Genomic DNA, 20,187 nt, shown 5'->3' with positions numbered 1-20,187 from the left:
GGTTTTTGGTCTACAATGAAGTTTATATAGAATTTATATTGTTTGAAACAAAATAATCATTGTACCACAAACTCATTCAACATGCTTGGGCTATGGACATGCTATGGACATGGGCTATGGACACAAGTTGTAGACATGAGTTCTAAAGTCAAGTATAGTCATTATTTCAAACCACCTAAATAACAAGTTGTCAATATCACATATTGTATGACTTATAAAGGCATTTCCTGTTTAATTATTGCGAGCTTAATTTGAATCTACTAAGTATGCATTAAACCCTTACATCATTAAAAAATGTAAATGCAATTATTACTAACATCATGTGTAAAGCCACTAGCAAAAATGAAAAAAACACAAGGATCTCAAGCCATAGGCTAGTGATTTGTGTGAAATAATCGTTATTATCTCCTAGGAGAAAGAGGAAAAAAATTGACATTAAGGCTTGAAACACATTAAAAAGGAGGATATTTAACTATTTCTAAGGGACAACTTTCCTCGACTCTTATTTGTTTGTACAAAGCACTCAACTTTGTCATATAGAGAGTTATAAAAGAGTAGATCGGAACATGTGAGAGATTCTTTACTTTTGATGCTTCAAGAATTTTAGTTTTAGGAAGACACCTTTATCATGTGCTATCCATTGGAATCTCAACTTTTTTCTTGCATAGAGATTGAAAAAGGTGGGAAAGGTGAATCATAGTAGTTAATGACTAGGACTATTTTTTGATCAAATGAAATAAGCATCAAGATCTAGGAATGCCCTTCAACAAACTTTATCACCATTTCATTGTCGATTCTACCTAGCATAATAATTCGTTTAGAAGGGATCAGAGACCGAATAATGAAAATTGAGTGATCAAGGCAAAAGTGAGAATGTTGATTGGAAACATGGATAGACCCTCATGTAGACACACATACCATTTTTGAACCACAAAAGACTTGTAAGTAATGCCAACATTTTCCCTAATGTTAACCTTACACTTGGTGTGAATGTGGTTCATGACATCATGCGGTGTGAAGGGATGGACTTCCAAAAAGTTTGGAAGGCTCCACTTCCAATTGTAACACACATGCACACACATAGGTGTGAGCTCACACACACACACACACTCTCTCTCTCACTCTCACTCACTCACTCACTCACTCTGTTTTAAAATCAATCTTTTCTACCACAATGCAAGGTCTCAAAAGTGACAAGACAATTTACAGGGTGTGATGTTGAATGTATAGCTATCCCTTAGAATATAAACATCTCTTAAAAGTCATTATAATTGAACAAATTTTAAATCCATAAATCAAAAGATAAGATGGTAATACAAGAATTAAGATCCTTTAGAACTCTCACTTAGTAATAAGTGCCACCGAACAAATTTGGACTTGTAGTGGTGTTCCATTTGGAGTGTTCTCATAACAAAGACAAGAAATGCTTCTCTCCTTAGGTCCTCATAAGGAAGACAAGAGATGTTTCTCCCATCAGTAATTGGAGGAAATAGTAAGTCGATACAATCGAAGAGAGATGGCAATTAAGAAGTCGCACCAGTACTCAGCAGTACTACAGAGCAAGCTGTGGTTCTTCGTTTGCAACGTTCTCATAACACAAGAAAAGACAGAAAGCTAACCAATAATCTTGTCATTCGCTTGCCAGTGGAGCCCGTTGTGCCGGCCAAATCCTCCATCTGCCTGCTTGCTTTATTGGAAGAAAGCGCTTCGGTAGAGAGACTTTTGGTTTTGCATCCCCACCCGTGCGCCGTCTGTGAGTCTTTAAAAAGAGAGAGCGTGTTTCCCCGTGAGTGACCGAGCGAGCATGTGTGCGTGTAGAGAGAGGGAGAGTGTGTGTGTCTGTATGTAAGTGTGAGTGGGTGAGTGTGTGTGTGCGCGTGTAGAGAGAGGTAGAGTGCGTTTCTGTATGTAATTGTGAGTGATCAGTGAGTGTAGAGACAAGGAGAGTGTCTGTATCTGAGAGAGAGAGAGAGAGAGAGAGAGTGTGTGTGTGTGTGTGTGTGTGTGTGTTTTAGTCCCAATTACCCCCCACCATGAGCAGCAATCCGAGCTCACATGCTGAACATGCCACCACTGATCAAATGAAAGCACTTGATGCTCCTGATGGACATGCCGCCACTGATCAGAGCAGTGCACTTTGTCATGCTGACGGTGGCACCACAAATACCACCATTCCAACTCAGAGACCACTTGATCATCATGCCAATGATGATCAGTCTCCCATTGAGCAAGTTGCCCTCACAGTAGCCACCACTGATGACCCCTCTCTTCCAGTATGGACCTTCAGAATGTGGACCATCGGCTTGCTCTCGTGTGTGCTTCTCTCTTTCCTCAACCAGTTCTTCTCCTACCGCACAGAGCCCCTCATCATCACCCTCATCACTGTGCAGATCACTGCTCTGCCAATTGGACAGTTCATGGCCTATGCCTTGCCAACCCAAGCCTTCAAGATACCCTTCCTTAGACAGGAGTTCTCCCTCAACCCTGGGCCCTTCAATGTCAAGGAGCATGTCCTCATCACTATCTTTGCCAATGCCGGCAGTGCTTTTGGTAACGGCAATGCATATGCAGTGGGCATTATCAACATAGTCAAGGCCTTCTACGGGAGAAGCATCTCCTTCTGGACAGGCTTGCTCATCATCTTGACTACACAGGTAGCATTCACTCTCTTTGCCCTCTGGCATGGAAAGTACCCACTTGTTCTACAACCTGTGCAGGCCCATATCGGTGATCACATTGGATATAAGTAATATAATTAATTGTGGAAATTATGCAGCTTCCATGCAATTTGCTTATTTTATTAGCACAATTATGAAGAAATCGCTATATAGATGTTTGTCTTTTCAAGAATTTCATCTAAGTGCAATAATTGCTTATTTGACTGGCACTATTATGCTGAAACACTTTAGATGTTTGTCTTCTGATAAAGTTTTCATGTCTTGGTAAACACCAGCTAACCTTGATGTGTACTCGACATGTTACAATGTTCAAACCGATCTATATTATAGATATTACTGTATTGAGCCTATTGCCTGTCTAAACAATTGTCGAATTTCAGGTGTTGGGATACGGATGGGCAGGCCTTTTCAGGAGCTATCTGGTCAACCCAGCTCAGATGTGGTGGCCAAGTACACTTGTTCAGGTTTCATTATTCAGGTAATTTCATGCATTACTTGCAATGTTGTTTTTGGACTATATCAGTAAACAACTATAATTCTTAGTCATAGGTGGTAATAACCACATGTAACTGACCTGCAACATACCTAAATATGAGAACAAGTCTAAGACCCTGTCATGACACAAATCTTTTCCATAGTACAGTATGTGAGAGTTAAATCTAAAGATAGATTCGCCAAAAACTTAAAGGTTGATTTAAAATATGAGAACAAGTCTAAGACCCTGACATGACACAAATATTTTCCATAGTACAATATGTGAGAGTTAAATCTAAAGATAGATTCTCCAAAAACTTAAAGATTGATTTAAATGACTCGGTTTAATGGAATTTACTGCAGAACAATGCATGAGAAGGATACATCCAAGGGCCTTCCGAGAGGCCGGTTCTTCTTGATATTCATGATTGCAAGCTTTGCATACTATGCAGTGCCAGGCTATATGTTCAGCACCCTCACATGCTTTTCTTGGTTGTGCTGGGTGTTTCCACACTCGATCACAGCTCAACAGATCGGCTCAGGCCTCAAAGGGCTTGGTGTGGGTGCTTTCAGTTTTGACTGGGCGGGCATCTCATCATTCCTTCTCAGCCCATTGGTCTCTCCATTCTTTGCAATACTCAATATTGGTGTTGGATTTTTCCTCTTTATCTATGTGATACTTCCAGCAGCATACTGGAGTGATATGTACAATGCAAAGACATTTCCTATATTTTCGTCACGTTTGTTTACAGCCAATGGAAGCATCTATGACATTCACAAAATTTTAAAACCAGACTTTACTTTGAATGTTACAGCATATGAGCAGCAAGGGCAAATCCATTTGAGCCTTGTGTTTGCTTTGGTATATGGACTTTCTTTTGCAACGATCGCAGCAACTCTCACACATGTTCTATGCTTCTATAGCAAGTATGTACCTGTGTGCTAAATTCTGTAAGCTCTTTTAGCATTCATCCAGTAGGTATCCTGATTTTTTAAATCTGATTTCTGGAGTTTTGATACATTGTTGACAGTGTGACACACTTCACATCATACATAATAGCCTTGGTTTTTGACAGGGAAATATGGCAACGCAGTGTAGCTGCAATGAAAGCTCCAATGGACGTTCACACAAGGCTGATGAAGAACTATGACGATATACCCCAATGGTGGTGGGGCATACTGCTCTTTGGCTCGGTTGGGCTGTCTCTGGTGGTTTGTGAGGCCTTCAAAGAGCAAGTTCAGCTGCCATGGTGGGGTTTACTACTAGCATGTGCACTTGCAGCAGGATTTACTCTGCCAATAGGCATCATCTCTGCAACAACAAATCAGGTACATCTACCACAGACTACATTGCTTTTGTTTTCTATCTTCAAACTTGTGCACTAGATTTCAAGCACATGGATTGATCGAACAATGGTGACTGTGTCTTTGCAGACTCCAGGCTTGAATGTTATTACTGAATACATTATGGGCTACATTTTACCTGGAAGGCCACTTGCAAATGTTTGCTTTAAGGTGTATGGTTACATGAGTATGAGCCAAGCAATTGCTTTTCTGTCGGACTTCAAACTTGGGCACTACATGAAAATTCCTCCACGATCGATGTTCATGGTTCAGGTTTTATTCTAACCAGCGTATCTCCCTGCACGGCCTGCAAGGGAATGTGAATTGATGGTGTCTGTCATGAATCTTTCTTACTAGACTTGAGATTTTGCATGGGAATGGAGTTCTTAAAACCTAGGGACTATGATTAGGATATCATGCCACCATTAGACTTGCAAGTAACAAGGAATTAGGAAAGCAATGGCCAAAAACAAAGGAAGCTAGGACGAGGTGTTCCAGAGAAACATGCTTAATGGCCTAGTGGCTAGCTTAAAGCTTTAGTCAAGCTTTAATATCCCTTACAGCCCTTATATCATGGTCTTGCAAAGGCATAAGCAAATTCAATTTCAACCTGACCTATAATACATGACTGAAGCCCTAGAACACTTAATAAACCACGTCATGAGTGCGCATCTTACCGTTTGGCTGGGCTCCTTGTCTGCTTCCCTGATAGCCACAATGCATGGTTTGGTCTACAGCCCAGAAATCAAGAGCAAGGTTGAAATTTGCATATATGGCAGAGACTTTGAAGCCTTACATGGAGTGCTACATCATGTAAGCAATTATGGGTTAAAAGGAAGTCTCACCGCTGATATCATTGACCAGCTTTGAAGCATCAGGATGCTGTTTGCAGACAGAGAATGACTAGTCTTATTGCAAAGATCAATCTCAGGAAGCTGCTACCACATAATGATACGGCTGTCACCTGCCCCGAGGCTTACATATCTGTCATTTGTGACTGAGATGCAAGACCATCCACATACCCGCACACCCCCCCCCCCCCCCCCGCAAGAAAACAAACAAAGGAAGGCAAAATAGACCCTTTCGCTTGGATTTCACTTGTAAACAAGAGCAAAAGCTCCTCCTAAGCGAGGGATTAGTGAAGCTTACCAGTTATTGCTGCACAAGATACTGCCGCAGAGCTTTACATGCGATTGCCGAGTCTTGCATAGTATTATAATAACTAGTGTTCCGTGCACGTGAGCTCTTCCTTAGCGAGGGATTAATGAAGCTTACCAGTTATTGCTGCACAAGCTGCTGAGGGATTAGTGAAACTCACCAGTTATTGCTGCACAAGATGCTGCGGCAGAGCTTTGTATGAGATAATAGATTGTCCAGTTAGCGAGGGATTAGTGAAGCTTACCAGTTTTTGCTACACAAGATATTGCTGCTTCAAAGCTTTGCAACCAAAACAGGGGAGGAGACACACCAAAAGGAAGGGTGCTCAGCTCAATCCACGAGTACCAAAAGGAAGGGTGCTCAATTGACGAGTGCTCCAATAGTCTCTCTCTCTCTCTCCCTTCTAATGTAAAATTATTCTCCGTGCTTTTCTTCTCTCTCTCCCCCCGTGAAATACTAGCATGTTTAATAGCAACCACTACTAAAGGCTCTTGCGCAGGGGTTAACCTTTTCTTCTCCCCACTCCTCTCTTTTCCTTCTCTCTTTTTTTCTTCTTCTCCTTCTCTTTTTCTCTCTTCATTCTCCCTAAAAAAAAGTTCTTTTCGTTCTCTTTTAAATTTTATATTTCCTTTGTTTATAATTCTCTCTTTGTTCATATTTTCTCTTTTTTCTTCTTCCTCTCTCTCTCTCTCCCGTTTTTTTCTCCTTCCTCTCCCCTCTCTTTTCCTTCCCTCTCTCTCTCCTCTTTTTTTAATTTTCTTTCTTTTAAATTTTATCTTTCCTCCCTATAATTCTCTCTATGTTTCCCCTCTCTCTTCTTCTTCTTCTTCTTCTCCTCTCTCTCCCTTCCCTCCCCTCTCTCTACCTTTTACTATAGTTTATTTTCTCTTATCTCCTTGTTCTCCCTCCCCCCTCTATCTCTCTCATCAAACACAAAATTTTCTCTTCTTTCTCTCTCTCTTCCCCTTCTCTCTATATTCTCTTCTTTTTCTCTCCCCTCTCTCTTTCCACTTTTCTTCTCTCTCTCTTCCCCTTCTCTCTATATTCTTTCTTTTTCTCTCCCTCTCTTTTTTCTTTTTTTTCTATATTCTCATTCTCTCTCTCTCTCTTCATTCTCTTTAAATTCTTTTCTTTTCTCTTTTAAATTTTATATTTCCTCTCTTTGTGTATACATATTCTTTTTTTCGTAATGGATGTTATATTTATAAAATACTAAATGATAATATACATATTCTCTCTCTTCTTCTCTCTCTCTCTCTCTCTCATTTTCTTCTCTATTTGCCCTCTTTTTTTTCTCCCCCCTCTCTCCTCTTATCCTTCTCTTTTTCTCTCTTCTTTTTTCCTTTTTTATTCTCTCTTTTTCTTTTAAATTTAATATTTTCTCTCTCTATAGTTCTCTTTGTGTTCATATTCTTTCTTCTTCTTCTTTTTTCTTCTCTTTTTTTTCTCTTCCCTTTTCTTCTTCCTCCTCTCTCTTATTTTTTCCTTCTTTGTCTCTCCTATCTTTTTTTCTTTTTTTATTCTCTCTCTCTCTCTCTCTCTCTCCTCTTCTTCTCTCTCCATTCTTTTTTTCTTAAAGTATGTAAAAAACTATGTTAAAAAATTTTAAATTAAAAATCTTTAAAAAATATTTAATAAAAAGGGAGAGAAGATTTTTAAAAAGATTTAAATTCTCTTTTTCTTTTTTTAAAATTTTTTTTTTCTCTATGTTGCCCCCTCCTCTCTCTCTTTTTTTCTTACTCTTCTTCTCTCCCTCCCCTTCTTCCCTCTCTCTTTGTCTTTTATTTTAGTTCATATTCTTTGATTTCCTTGTTCTCTCTCAGTAAACATAAAACTCTCTCTCATTTTCTCTCGCTTATCTTCTCTCTCTCTCTCTCTCATCCATCGCTTATCTTCTCTATCTATCTCCTCTCTTTTCCTTCTCTCCCTCTTTTTTCTTGTTATTATTATTATTATTATTCTTCTCTCTCTCTCTCTCTCTTATTCTCTTCATTTTTTTTCTCTCTTTTTTTATTTACTCTTTTTTTAAAATTTTATCTTCTCTCTCTCTCTAATTCTCTCCATGTTTATATTCTCTCTTTTTCTTCTCTTTCTCTCTCCTACGTTTTGTCTTTGTTTTTCTCTATCTCCCCTTTTCTTCTTCTCTCTCTCTTCTCTTTTTTTTTCTCTTTATCTCTCTCCTCTTCCTATTTTTAATTCTCTCTTTTAAATTTTATCTTTTCTCTCTTTCTCTCTCTATAATTCTCTCTTCTCTTTTCTTTTCCTTTTCTCTTCCCTTCTCTCTCTCTCTCTCTCTCTCTCTCTCTCTCTCTCAAAGTATGTGAAAAACTATGTTTAAAAAATATTAAATTTAAAAAATCATTTAAAAACGTTTATTTAAAAATATTTTTAAAAATATTTTAAAAATATTTAATTACTAAGAAAAAAAGAAAAAAGAGAGAAAAAATTAAGTTAAATAGTTTAATCCATGTGAGATATATATATGTATAAACATTAAAAAGGGGAGGTTTGGTAAGGGGATAGGTTTATGAAGCCCTTTGGAGACTCGGGGCTTTCCGAACCTACAACCAAAATAATATAGTAGTAAGATGCATGTTGAAGTGGACATCACTATGCCTAGTATGGCCATGTAACGTGACTATGAAGATTAGATCAATATTGTGACTAAAACCATTATTACCTTGTTGCTATATCATTCATAATATTCATTGGGAGATTGCACATCCCAAGACATTGCATTACTCCAACCAAATCTAGGACCATGGATCCATGGATATTTAAAGCTTTTCTTGCTCTTGTCACATCATGGTGTGATATCATGTAAGGGTTATTACTTTTTACATAGGCTATAGTTGATTACAAGTCAACAGCCAATACTTTTTAATTAAAGAATGATCACAAGTAGCTAACCACCTAATTGATATTGTAAGAGCCCAGTCACACCTAGGGTTTGTGAGGAGAGTCAAATGCCACTCTCTCTACTAACCTTGGAGTCACACTTAGTAATCTAGGGGGGAGCAAGGCTATCTTCAATCTAGCCTTTCCCTACTCGCATCCATAGGGGTGCTAATCGAGCACTAGTGGGGTCAAGGTTCTCGAAAGGATTTGATTGATCACTAGAGTGTGTGTTGCAAATTTTATGTGGCTTTTTAACTTGATATGCCAATGAGTAGCTTTCTCACTAGCGTTTCTTGACAGTTACTAGACACACAATGTAACGTGCTGTTTGAGCTATTCCTTGGTAATACTTCTTCCAGATCATTTCTCTCTGTTCGGAGTGCTATTTGCTACCTGTAAATTGCGATCGCAACGCGTACGATTCCGCCAATCCTTCTTTTTGCATTAATTTTTCAAAATTGCCTGAAAAAGCTACTTGTTTTTTTTACATGATACCTTGTTCTAGAAGTTTCCATAGCTTTTTAAGATATTTACAATAAATAATATCCAATATATTAAAAATATGCTACTTTTGTCCAAAAATCTAGTATTTTTGGACCATTCATACTATAGACACTGACACTAATGATTAATATGGCTCATAACTCTCATTCACGCGATAACTTCCGTGATAAGTGGCTATAGTCCTTGTCAATCTAAGAAAATGTCGGGTTATGATCCTCAGGTCTTTTTGCTCGAGATCTTCTCTATTTAAAATTTTTAAGGTTTTTCAAGTCCTTTTTGTGAGAAGTCGGGAAGATTGAAATTAAAGTTAGGATATCACATGCAAATGATAGCACCTATGGTGCAACCACTATGTTTATGGGGGTGGGATAACCCTCACCTATTCCCTTGTTGGCCTTGTAGATGCTAGCACGATGGGGCTCTAAGGTACTCGCATAGTTGTTCGAACAATAAGTGGCACTATTTGGACCCCATACAATGTACAAACCTAGCTGCTTGAATGATCTTCAAGTCTAGATTACAACAGCCAAAGATCAAGTTCTCAACCCTTAGATTGAGCATGAGGTTTCCTAAACTTCTCAATGTCATCCTAAGGACATCTAAACCCTACGAACACTGTAACCTTAGGGTTGGTGGTACAATATTGAGCCAACCAATTGTACACTTCATTTAAGGAGATTGGTGTATTTCTACCTAAACTTGTCAAGCGTATTCATCACTTCGTTTCCCCTAAAATGAGATGTTTAAGGTTATAATGCTCAAATCCTCTCAAAATCTAATAGTTGCTAGAATATTGGAATGCTATCAAACTTATCAAATCCATCAATCTATTGAATGCAACCTTTGAGACCAAATTCACCCGCTTTCCATATGATGTATCCACATGATTCAATTATGTATGTAGTTTACTCTACCATGTTTTTATGTCATGTAATTTACACAAGACTAGTTACATCCTTAAGTCATAGCATATGGACCAATCAATTAAACATTGAAGAAGAACAATTTCTTTTATTGGGTTTACTTCCTTTATAACAAGATCTTTATCTAGCTCCGCTAGACTTTGTATAGCCAACAATAGGTTATTATGGTTGTTCCTACCTCTTTTTAGAGGTAGTAGTGCTTGCTCAATTGTGTTAAAAACATGTGTGGTTGCATCATGTAAGAGACCCTCTAGGCTTTTGAATACACCTCTAGGATCTAGTAGCATCATATTAGGCTATTATTTTCACTTCTTAGCTCTTGGCTTAAGATACCACCCTTGGTAGCCTAACTGTGCCTTTACCATGACGAGCTTTACCTTTACTCACAGTAAATGACATTTAGTCTTGGGGTAGATCTAGATATCATCCTTTGTTTAAATATTCAATTTTCTCACGTGGCAATAAGGTAAATTCCTTAATTTCACGAGCACAAAATAAAAAATAGTAATTTCCATGATGTAGTAATCAACCCTTTTAGAAACAATTTGTTTACATAATATAAGTGATCTTTCAAAAGCATCCTCTAGTGATGAGCTACTTCATGACCAAGATAGTCCTAATTTTTTAACCTTCTTTAAGTTTCTTTTTGAAAGACTATGTCTATCTTTGCCCTCAGTTAAGTCCTATTAGTGTAGAAATTTGTTTGCCAATGATACTTCTCTTGAGTTTTCTTTAAAATTAATTATTTGATTAAAAGTACACATATTATTCTTTTTCCTTTGTGAGAATCTAAGGTATTGTCCTTATGTTTGTTTGCCAAGTTGTGTTTCCTTATTAAAAGTAATTATATTATTCTTTATCATTTATAAGATTCTAGGGTATTGACCCAAGGGTTATGTTTATGTTTCTCTAATTATTTGGAAATTTGGACATTAAGACATCTATACTTCATATCATCTACTCATTTAGACTTGGGATATAAGTTCTAAGTTCATTTACTACATGACATGAATCGGAAATACTTATATGCCTATATTTAGAAGAACTTGGATGATCTAACTTGATGTCAATTGACTTGAACACTAGTTGCTTGCATAGTTTGTATCTCTTCTTCAGTTGGGCATAAAGACATAGGAGCTTGATCCTCATAAGTAGAGCTCAACGATTTATTGCATATTTTGATGTGCTTGAAAATTTGGTTCTTTAGCAATGTAGTCCCAATGGAGTCATGAATGGTTTTACTAAGAGACCTTACCATTTGGTTCTTTGACATTGTAACCGTTGAAGGGAAATTTAAAAAAAGGAGGATATTTCAATGTTAGGAGGGGGTTGTTCCCTCTCTCTCTCTCTCTCTCTCTCTCTCTCTCTCTCTCTCTCTCTTTAGGGTACAGGGGCCAATTTAGTGACAAATATTGGCCCCCTCATCAGAAACACCACACAAAGAAAAATTTGTGCCATTGTTGGTAAAGCCATGTTTACAAGGGATTGATCTTGCCAAAAGAAACAAATTCCCACGTCCCTATGCTATGATATAGGTAGTATGATGATATGAAGGATAAATAATTTAGCAAAAAAACGCTTGTTAATTTGTTAGACACAATACGTAAGTTTGAGAACACTATGTTGATAATTAATCCATTGGAAACTTTTGCTAGTTGTCAAATGCTCCTTCCAATAAGACATGCTTAAACTCATGCACGTTTGTCACAGCTGTTGTCACACACAAAATAGCGGGCTATCATTTAATCGACCCCTTACCCTATTATCTCCCTCTCTCTTTCATTTATTTCTTCTCTTGTCTCTTCTTTCCCTATCCCTCTTTTTCCTTGCTAGAACACGCATATTTTTTGTCTTCCTCTTTAGCTCCCTCTTGATGTCCATTACTCTCTCTTGATCTCCCTGCCCCAAGATTGATGTAGTGAGATACATATATAGTGGACTAAGGATTACCTATCATGTAGTACATCATGATGCCGTCAAAAATTAGGCTTGGTTTTGTTGATTGGCACACCTTTTTATAATCAATGGACATCTAGGATCCAACAATGATTGTTTATTATTACACAATTATTCCACATGTTTAGTAGATTCATGTGCTCACAAAATTTTTGGGTTTCCTAATAGATCTTTGAGTCTTGAGGGATCTTGCATTCGCCACATTGCTACCAGCACTTATGTACAAAGCCCCATGTATCCCACTCATAAGTCCTCTCTCTCTCTCTCTCTCTTTATATATACATATATATACATATATATATATATATATATATATATATATATATATATATATATATATATACATATATATATATATATATATGTATATATATATATGTATATATATATGTATATATATATGTATATATATATATATATGTATATATATATATATATACATATATATATATACATGTATATATATATATACATATATATATATACATGTATATATATATATATACATATATATATATACATGTATATATATATATATATACATATATATATATACATATATATATATATATATATATATATGTATATATATATATTCCCACACACACATATGGGGGTAGAATGGTTGTGGAATACTTTCCAAATTTTAAAGTTTGAGAGCCATGCCAGACCCAAGTAACATTTACTTGCGTTAGTTGTGGAAGTAGAGATTAAGAATATGTGGCTAGGTCCTCTTGACTCAAACTTTGCAAATTTAGGGGTAAAAGTGAGTCGACATGGTATGCCTAAATTGGGTGCTAAATGGATGATCAATTAGAGTTAACATGAGGTGGCAAATTTTTATTCACTCTCCTTTTTCTCTCTCATAATGGCGGTCTCTTCCCTCTAAAAATTATGATCTCTCCTCAGATGGCCCTTTTGTGATCTAGCACCACTTGGAAAATGGTAGGGTCTAGCAAAGTCTCGACATGCGCAAGGACCTACACACACATATATGTATCTATGTGTGTGTGTATAAAAAACATCAGCCACCACCGATGGAGAAAATCACACACACACACACACATGTATGTATGTGTGTGTGTGTGTGTTTGTGTATGTTTTTGCATATTTTTTATTTAACAAGTTAAACCCATCTTTGAACCTTAAAGGGTACAACTCTTCCCCCCCCCTCAATGTTCACAAAAAACATTTTTGATAGCAAATATAAAAACCTTTAACTCAAAATTTTGAAGGGATTTTTAAATGAAATTAGATGTATTTTTATAACTAAAAGTTTTCAAATGTTCAAGGTTTTAAATATTCTTTAATTTTTAAAAGTTTTCTTTTTGAAATTTTTACAATTTACTTTACATTAAACCTTAGTTTTTCATAAACACTCCCTCCACCCCCCCCCCCCCCCTCCCTTCAGGTGGACCATCTACATTGATTGAATGCTCCTCCATTCAGGTAGCTCCACAACAAAAACAATAGATTCCTTGTGTGTTTGTTAGATTCTTTGAAAGCTCCACAACAAAAACAGGTTGAGAAGATTGGACTGGGTTTATTCACCTCCACCTTCTCTCTTTGTTTCTACATTGGCTCCTATTAAAGAACCCCATATAGCCATTGTGGCACCATTTGTGCATGTGTCTATTCTTCCCACACCGTCTTACTTCCTTTGGTCTTGCAAAGTGGAGTGCATTCTCAGATACCTTATAAACGCCCCGAACAACGTAGTATGCTTAACAATTATGATATTTGCTTGTTTTCGAGATTTAATAGAAAAGAGAATGAACACTTAAAGCTGAAAATGAAAATTACTCACAAAATTACAGCCATAAAAATGTAAAAGTAATGGAGATAAGATTGAGGGTTGAAGATGGGCAATCCCCCTCGAAGGAATGTATTTCTGCTCAACCCAAGTCCCTTAGGGAAGAGCTCAGTTACAATAAACCTGAGAGTGAGAAGAAGTAATTCTCACTCTCACAAGATCATGCAAAGATGTACAAACACACATGCATTATCTATTGTGCAATGATAAGAATTGATTTCTTTACAGTATGAAAGAAGAAAAAGGGAAAATCAGCCTTTCTCCATCGTTGATCAGCAGTACATGGATAGGGCTCGCTTCTTATAGCTAAAATGGAAGAAAGAGCTCGAGAAGGAGGTGTTGTGATGAATTTACAGGCTTGCTGTCCTGTAAACAACAGTGATAGAAGAGGGAATATGGAGGAATTTGATAATGGAGAAGTGGGGGATGATGATGGGGATGGATGGGGCCAGTTTCTGGCTATCTGTGGGTGCTGTACATGAGTTTACAGCAAAGAAAAATGATGCTCAATGAAGAAAAACGAGCTCTTATTTATAGGAGAGGGGAGAGCTAGTACAAAAGGGGAAAGTGGAGTAGCACAAGACAAGTGTCCAGCCACATGTCATGAGATGTGACAAGTGGTGGGACACTTGGAAACTTGTGTGACAAGTGTCTTGACACTTGTCTCTTCTTTATGGCCTTCCTTTTTGGGTTGAACACTGTCAAGAATAGAAACAACCAAATTTAGTAAGCACAGTCAGAGTACAGAACTTACTATTTTTAGAATGACATCCCTATTTTTTAGGACTAGCATTTTTAGGCTAATTCGAGGCTCCTAAAATTTATGGACCTCCTAAAATTTAGGGATCTCCTAGAATTTAGGGACCCCCCCAATATGCGTATCATATGAAAGCTTTTTTCGTGTACATCACAAAAATGGTATCCGAATCTTCATGTGACTTTCCTATGCAAAGAAATGTGCATTTCAAGCTTTCAGCCCACACATGCACATTATACAAGCATTTCATGATCATGCCATCTTGTTGATTGTAACTGTCTGTTCTGGTGGATCTAGCCTACACTTCAAGGCATCAATCCTTTCTGTGTGCGAGTCTAACCCTGATATGCGTGAGTTCTAATCACAGGCGCCCAATCGGGTCATATAGGTGGAAGTGTGAACTATCTTTTCTCTAACCCACCATGTGGGTCCACCATAACCTGTGACCACTCATCAGTGGCCAGCTCCAATGCACTTTTCTTTATATCTAATTAGTGCAAAGGAAATAAATTTAATAAATCATTATATAGATAAATTAATGAAAAAGGATACAAATTCTGTTTCTATAGAGTTGTGACAGCCCTCTGGCTTTTATTCAGCTGTCCTCAGCTGAAAATCTTCTTGATATTGTTGTAGAATATTTGGGTAATCCTTCATGAATTTTTCATCTACCCACTGTGCATCTGTGGTGGGTAGATTCTTGAATTTTAGCAAGAATTTTCGTGTCACAAGGCCACTTCTCGTGGTTCGATCCTTGAGAAACAAAATCTTTTCAGGTTCCAAGAGTTGCTCTGTTTCTTCAACTTCTGGGGGATCTTCAGTAATGGGTTCCTTTGGTTCTGGTCCTATGTAAGGTTTTAGCAAACTTACATGAAAAGCATTGTGTATTTTCCAATGAGTAGGAAGCTCAAGTCGATAAGAAACTTCATTTATTTTCTCAATCACTTTGAAGGGTCCAAAGTATCTACTGGAGAGCTTTGGAAAAGATGAATTTTGACCAGAACCTTGTTTGAGCCTGCTTTTATCAAACTTTAGCAAGACATATTGACCTTTTTCAAAAGCCAAAGGTCTTCTTCGTTTATCTGCTTGCTTCTTTTGTCGCTCTTGCGCAACTTTGATAGTGGCTCGAACTTGGTCCATTGTTGTTTTTAAATCTGAAGCAAACTCATCAGCAGCAAAAATCTTATCTTTAGTGCAAATAATTGGAGGAGGAATCACTTTACCCTGTACTATTTCATTTGGAGCTTTCCCTGTGGATGAGTGCACTGTATTGTTGTAAGCAAACTCCAATAATGGAAGATATTTCTCCCATTGTGACTTATGTTCACTAACATAAGCTTTCAACATATCCAAAAGAGTGAGATTCATCACCTCTGTTTGGCCATCAGTTTGAGGATGAAAAGCTGAGGAGAACTTTAAAGTGGTTCCCAAATTCTCAAATAAAGCACGCCAAAAGTTACTTGTGAATTTGGAGTCTCTATCTGAAATGATCTCAGAAGGCATACCATGTAATCTGAAGATATGTTGAATGAAAAGTCTTGCAGCTTGTGCGGATTTCAATGTTTTATGACATGGAATAAAATGTGATTGTTTGCTGAATCTATCAATTATGACCCAAATCATATCATGACCTTGAGGTGTTCTTGGAATACCTGAGATGAAATCCATTGTGATAGATTCCCATGGATCTTTGGGCACTGGAAGAGGTTGCAACAATCCTGGAATCTTCTGCCTATCATATTTGGATTTTTGGCATACCAGACAAGCCTCAATGAAGTTATGTGTATCTTTTCGTAATGTTGGCCAATAAAAGTAGCGCTCAATTGCACTTAGAGTGGCTGCCCTCCCTCTATGCCCTGCATAAGGGGGTTCATGACTTTCTTTAAGCACCTTTTGTCGAACAGGAAGAGTGACACAAAGGCGATTGTTCATGAGAAGGTAACCATCTTTGATGGAATAATCTGGATGAGAACCTCCTTGCTGTAAATTTGACCAAATTGCTGCAAAATCAGTATCTTCATCATAAGTATTCTTCATCGTTTGAAAATCTTCATGATGAGCCACTGTAATAGTTGCAATGCGAGGCACTCTAGAAAGTGCATTAGCAACTACATTTTGTTTCCCTGGAGTGTACATAATTTGAAAATGAAACATAGACAAGAAATTTTCCCATCTTGCATGTTTCTCCTGCAAATGCTTTTGAGTCTTGAAATACTTCAAGCTTTGATGATCAGTTTTAATAAGGAATTCATTGCCTAAAAGATAATGTTTCCATATCTTTAAAGCATGAACCACTGCTAAGAGCTCCTTTTCATAAATGTCATACCTTTTCTCCACATCATTTAGACGGCGGCTTTCAAAGGCTACGGCATGGCCTTCTTGATTTACCACTGCACCAATACAATCACCGCAAGCATCTGCTTCCACCACAAATGGTTTTACCAGATCTGGAATGATAAGAACAGGTCCAGAAGTAAGAGCTGTTTTCAGCCTTGTGAAGGCCGCCTTCTCTTTTTCCTTCCATTGGAAAGAGATCTTCTTCTTTGTAAGGTCATGAAGTGGAGAAGCCATATGTGCAAAATGCTTGATGAAGTGGCGGTAATAAGAACATAAGCCAAGAAACGATCGCACCTCATGTATATCACGAAGATGAGGCCATTCTTGGATTATCCTGATCTTTTCAGGATCCATCTGAATCCCTTCAAAAGAGATGACATGCCCAAGGTAATTTATTTTATGCATGAAAAATTCACTCTTTTTACCATTTACCAAGAGTTGATTTTGTTGTAGTAATTGTAGAACAATTTCCAAGTGTTGATGATGCTCCTCTTCATTCTTGCTAAAGACAAGAATATCATCAAAGAAAGTACCGACATATTGTCGATGCTCTCTAAAGATGTGCTCCATCATTCGATTAAAGGTGGCTGGTGCATTGGTTAATCCGAAAGGAACCACCAAGAATTCATAAAGACCGTATAAAGTGCGGAAAGCAGTTTTGTGTACATCTTGTGGTATTACCCTAATTTGATGATAACCACTCTTTAAATCAATGCGGCTGAAAACCTTTGAGCCTCCTAGACGATCCAAAATGTCGTCAATTCTGGGAATATGAAACCGATTCTTCACGGTGATTTTGTTGAGGGCTCGATAATCAATGCACATCCTGAATGTGCCATCTTTCTTTTGAACAAGAAGAACCGGTGAACAAAATGGTGAGCTACTTGGCCTAATTAGCCCACGGTTGAGTAGGTCTTCGACTTGCTTTTTGATTTCTTCTTGTTGAGGACGGCTCACACGGTATGGCGCTATATTAGGAGGAGAACTACCCGGAATAATATCAATATGATGGTCTTCTGGCCTTTCTGGGGGAAGCTGATAAGAAAGATCTTCCAAAAAACAATCTTTATACTTTTCCAAGAGCTGAAGTTGCTTTTGGTTTTCAGCATTCATATTATCTTTTACATCAGTGACATAAAGCAGACAACATTGAACACAATCCTTAATTGCTGTAGAGACTTGCATATGGCTTACCATAGGTATGGTGTCTCCAGAAACTCCAGCTTGGATCTTGTACTTCTTGCCTTTGTTGGTGAGTTCTACCTTCTTTTTCTGCGAGAAGATGGTTGAATCTATTCTATGATTCCAGGGCATGCCAAGAATCACATCGCAACCATCAAGGTCTCCGATACAGAAGGTATCTTCGTCACTGTAGCCTTGAATTTGAAACTTGAGCTTGCCAATGTAGGGTATCACAGTCTTCATTGTGTCACCTTCATCAACATTTAAAGCTTGGCGAACTTCTACCAGAGTGTCCATCTCTTCATTCTTTAATCCAAGCTCTTTAGCTAATTGCAAGGAAATAATATTTTCATTCACCCCAAGATCTATCAAGAATAGTGCTTGCTTACCTTGCAACTGTCCCCAAGCTTTTAATAATTTGCGCGTCTCTGGAGTGTGAGTTGTATTTGCAACTACATCACTGATAGCATTGATTTTCACTGGCGACTTAGGCTTGTTGTCAGAAACCTTGCTTTGTCCCTTGTTTGGACATTGCTTCGCTATGTGGCCTGTTTGTCCACATTTAAAGCACTTTCCTTCTTTCATGAAGTGTTGCTTTTCTTCTTCGGAAAATTGCTTTGCTTGTGGGTATAGGTTGGAGCGAAATTGAGGAGCATTAGGAGGAGCATTAGGAGGAGCATAGGGCTTCATCTTCTTTTGATTTGATGGCTGCTTTTGCCACTGTTTTTGTCCTTCATTTGGGGCTGAATACTCCTCATCATCAGCTACTCTCTTCTTATCATTCTTTTGGAATGATTTGTTGCCATTGTGCTCCATTTCCCATGTCTCAGCATGGTCAATGAGTTCCCTGAGATTGATCTTCTTTTCAAGTTGAGATAGTGACTTAGTCTTCTTCTTCTTCTTATGCCTTCGTCCATGCTCGGATATTGAGGTTGAAGATGATGAAGTGCTTGATGGGGATGAAGATGGAGACGAGGGTGAAGAATGTCGACGCCTTTGACGATGATGAGGTCTTCCACGAGAAGGGTGTGACTCTTCATTACTAGAAGAGGATCCATTAGAATAGGCGCCAGATGACTTTGAAGAAGAGGATGAGCTTCGACGCGATCTCTTTCTTTGTCTTGAAGTAGAATGGGACTACCTCTTAGAAGTAGTTGGACTTCTTGATCGGCTCCTTTCATTGGTATGGCTTTGTCTCCTTGAAGTAGATGGGCTTCTTTCCTTGAATTCTTTGGGATTCTCAACTTTTTCTAGTTTGAGAAGTTGCTCACGAATTTGCTGATTCTCCTCTCTAAGACTTTGAATGGCTTGAAGGATAGCACTCGATTGATCCATTGAGACTAAAGAAAAAAAAAATATGCTCACGCACTCAATGCAAGGGCTGAAAACAAACAAACTTATAGTTGTAAGCACTACCAGTGTTGGGGGTGAGGACCGAGCCAAAGCTCTGATACCACTATAAACGCCCCGAACAACGTAGTATGCTTAACAATTATGATATTTGCTTGTTTTCGAGATTTAATAGAAAAGAGAATGAACACTTAAAGCTGAAAATGAAAATTACTCACAAAATTACAGCCATAAAAATGTAAAAGTAATGGAGACAAGATTGAGGGTTGAAGATGGGCAACCCCCCTCGAAGGAATGTATTTCTGCTCAACCCAAGTCCCTTAGGGAAGAGCTCAGTTACAATAAACCTGAGAGTGAGAAGAAGTAATTCTCACTCTCACAAGATCATGCAAAGATGTACAAACACACATGCATTATCTATTATGCAATGATAAGAATTGATTTCTTTACAGTATGAAAGAAGAAAAAGGGAAAATCAGCCTTTCTCCATCGTTGATCAGCAGTACATGGATAGGGCTCGCTTCTTGTAGCTAAAATGGAAGAAAGAGCTCGAGAAGGAGGTGTTGTGATGAATTTACAGGCTTGTTGTCCTGTAAACAGCAGTGATAGAAGAGGGAATATGGAGGAATTTGATAATGGAGAAGTGGGGGATGATGATGGGGATGGATGGGGCCAGTTTCTGGCTATCTGTGGGTGCTATACATGAGTTTACAGCAAAGAAAAATGATGCTCAATGAAGAAAAACGAGCTCTTATTTATAGGAGAGGGGAGAGCTAGTACAAAAGGGGAAAGTGGAGTAGCACAAGACAAGTG

The 20,187-nt window shown here is 37.9% G+C and overlaps 1 protein-coding gene across 2 annotated transcripts in view; it reads left to right on the top strand.

Annotated features, from left to right (window-relative positions):
* The first annotated feature begins 1,376 nt into the window (after positions 1-1,376).
* LOC148036947 (oligopeptide transporter 4-like) overlaps positions 1,377-20,187 on the top strand; it is a 29,777-nt gene continuing 10,966 nt past the window's right edge. The window contains exons 1-6 of one of the 2 annotated variants that reach the window (XM_087675871.1): positions 1,377-2,654; positions 3,059-3,156; positions 3,516-4,079; positions 4,229-4,481; positions 4,587-4,769; positions 9,459-11,401. In XM_087675871.1, the coding sequence (XP_087531997.1) occupies positions 2,034-2,654; positions 3,059-3,156; positions 3,516-4,079; positions 4,229-4,481; positions 4,587-4,769; positions 9,459-9,494 (1,755 nt within the window). In that variant the 5' untranslated portion in view covers positions 1,377-2,033 and the 3' untranslated portion in view covers positions 9,495-11,401. Of the gene's footprint in view, positions 2,655-3,058; positions 3,157-3,515; positions 4,080-4,228; positions 4,482-4,586; positions 4,770-9,458; positions 11,402-20,187 lie in introns of those variants that run through there. The other variant, XM_087675870.1, reaches the window with a different exon arrangement.

Source organism: Lygodium microphyllum, chromosome 4 (genome assembly GCF_053477565.2).
Source record: "Lygodium microphyllum isolate KBCC chromosome 4, Lygodium_microphyllum_v1.1.10, whole genome shotgun sequence".
Lineage (NCBI taxonomy): Eukaryota > Viridiplantae > Streptophyta > Polypodiopsida > Schizaeales > Lygodiaceae > Lygodium > Lygodium microphyllum.
Note: the sequence above shows the minus strand (reverse complement) of the source record. Positions and strands in the feature narration are given on the sequence as shown.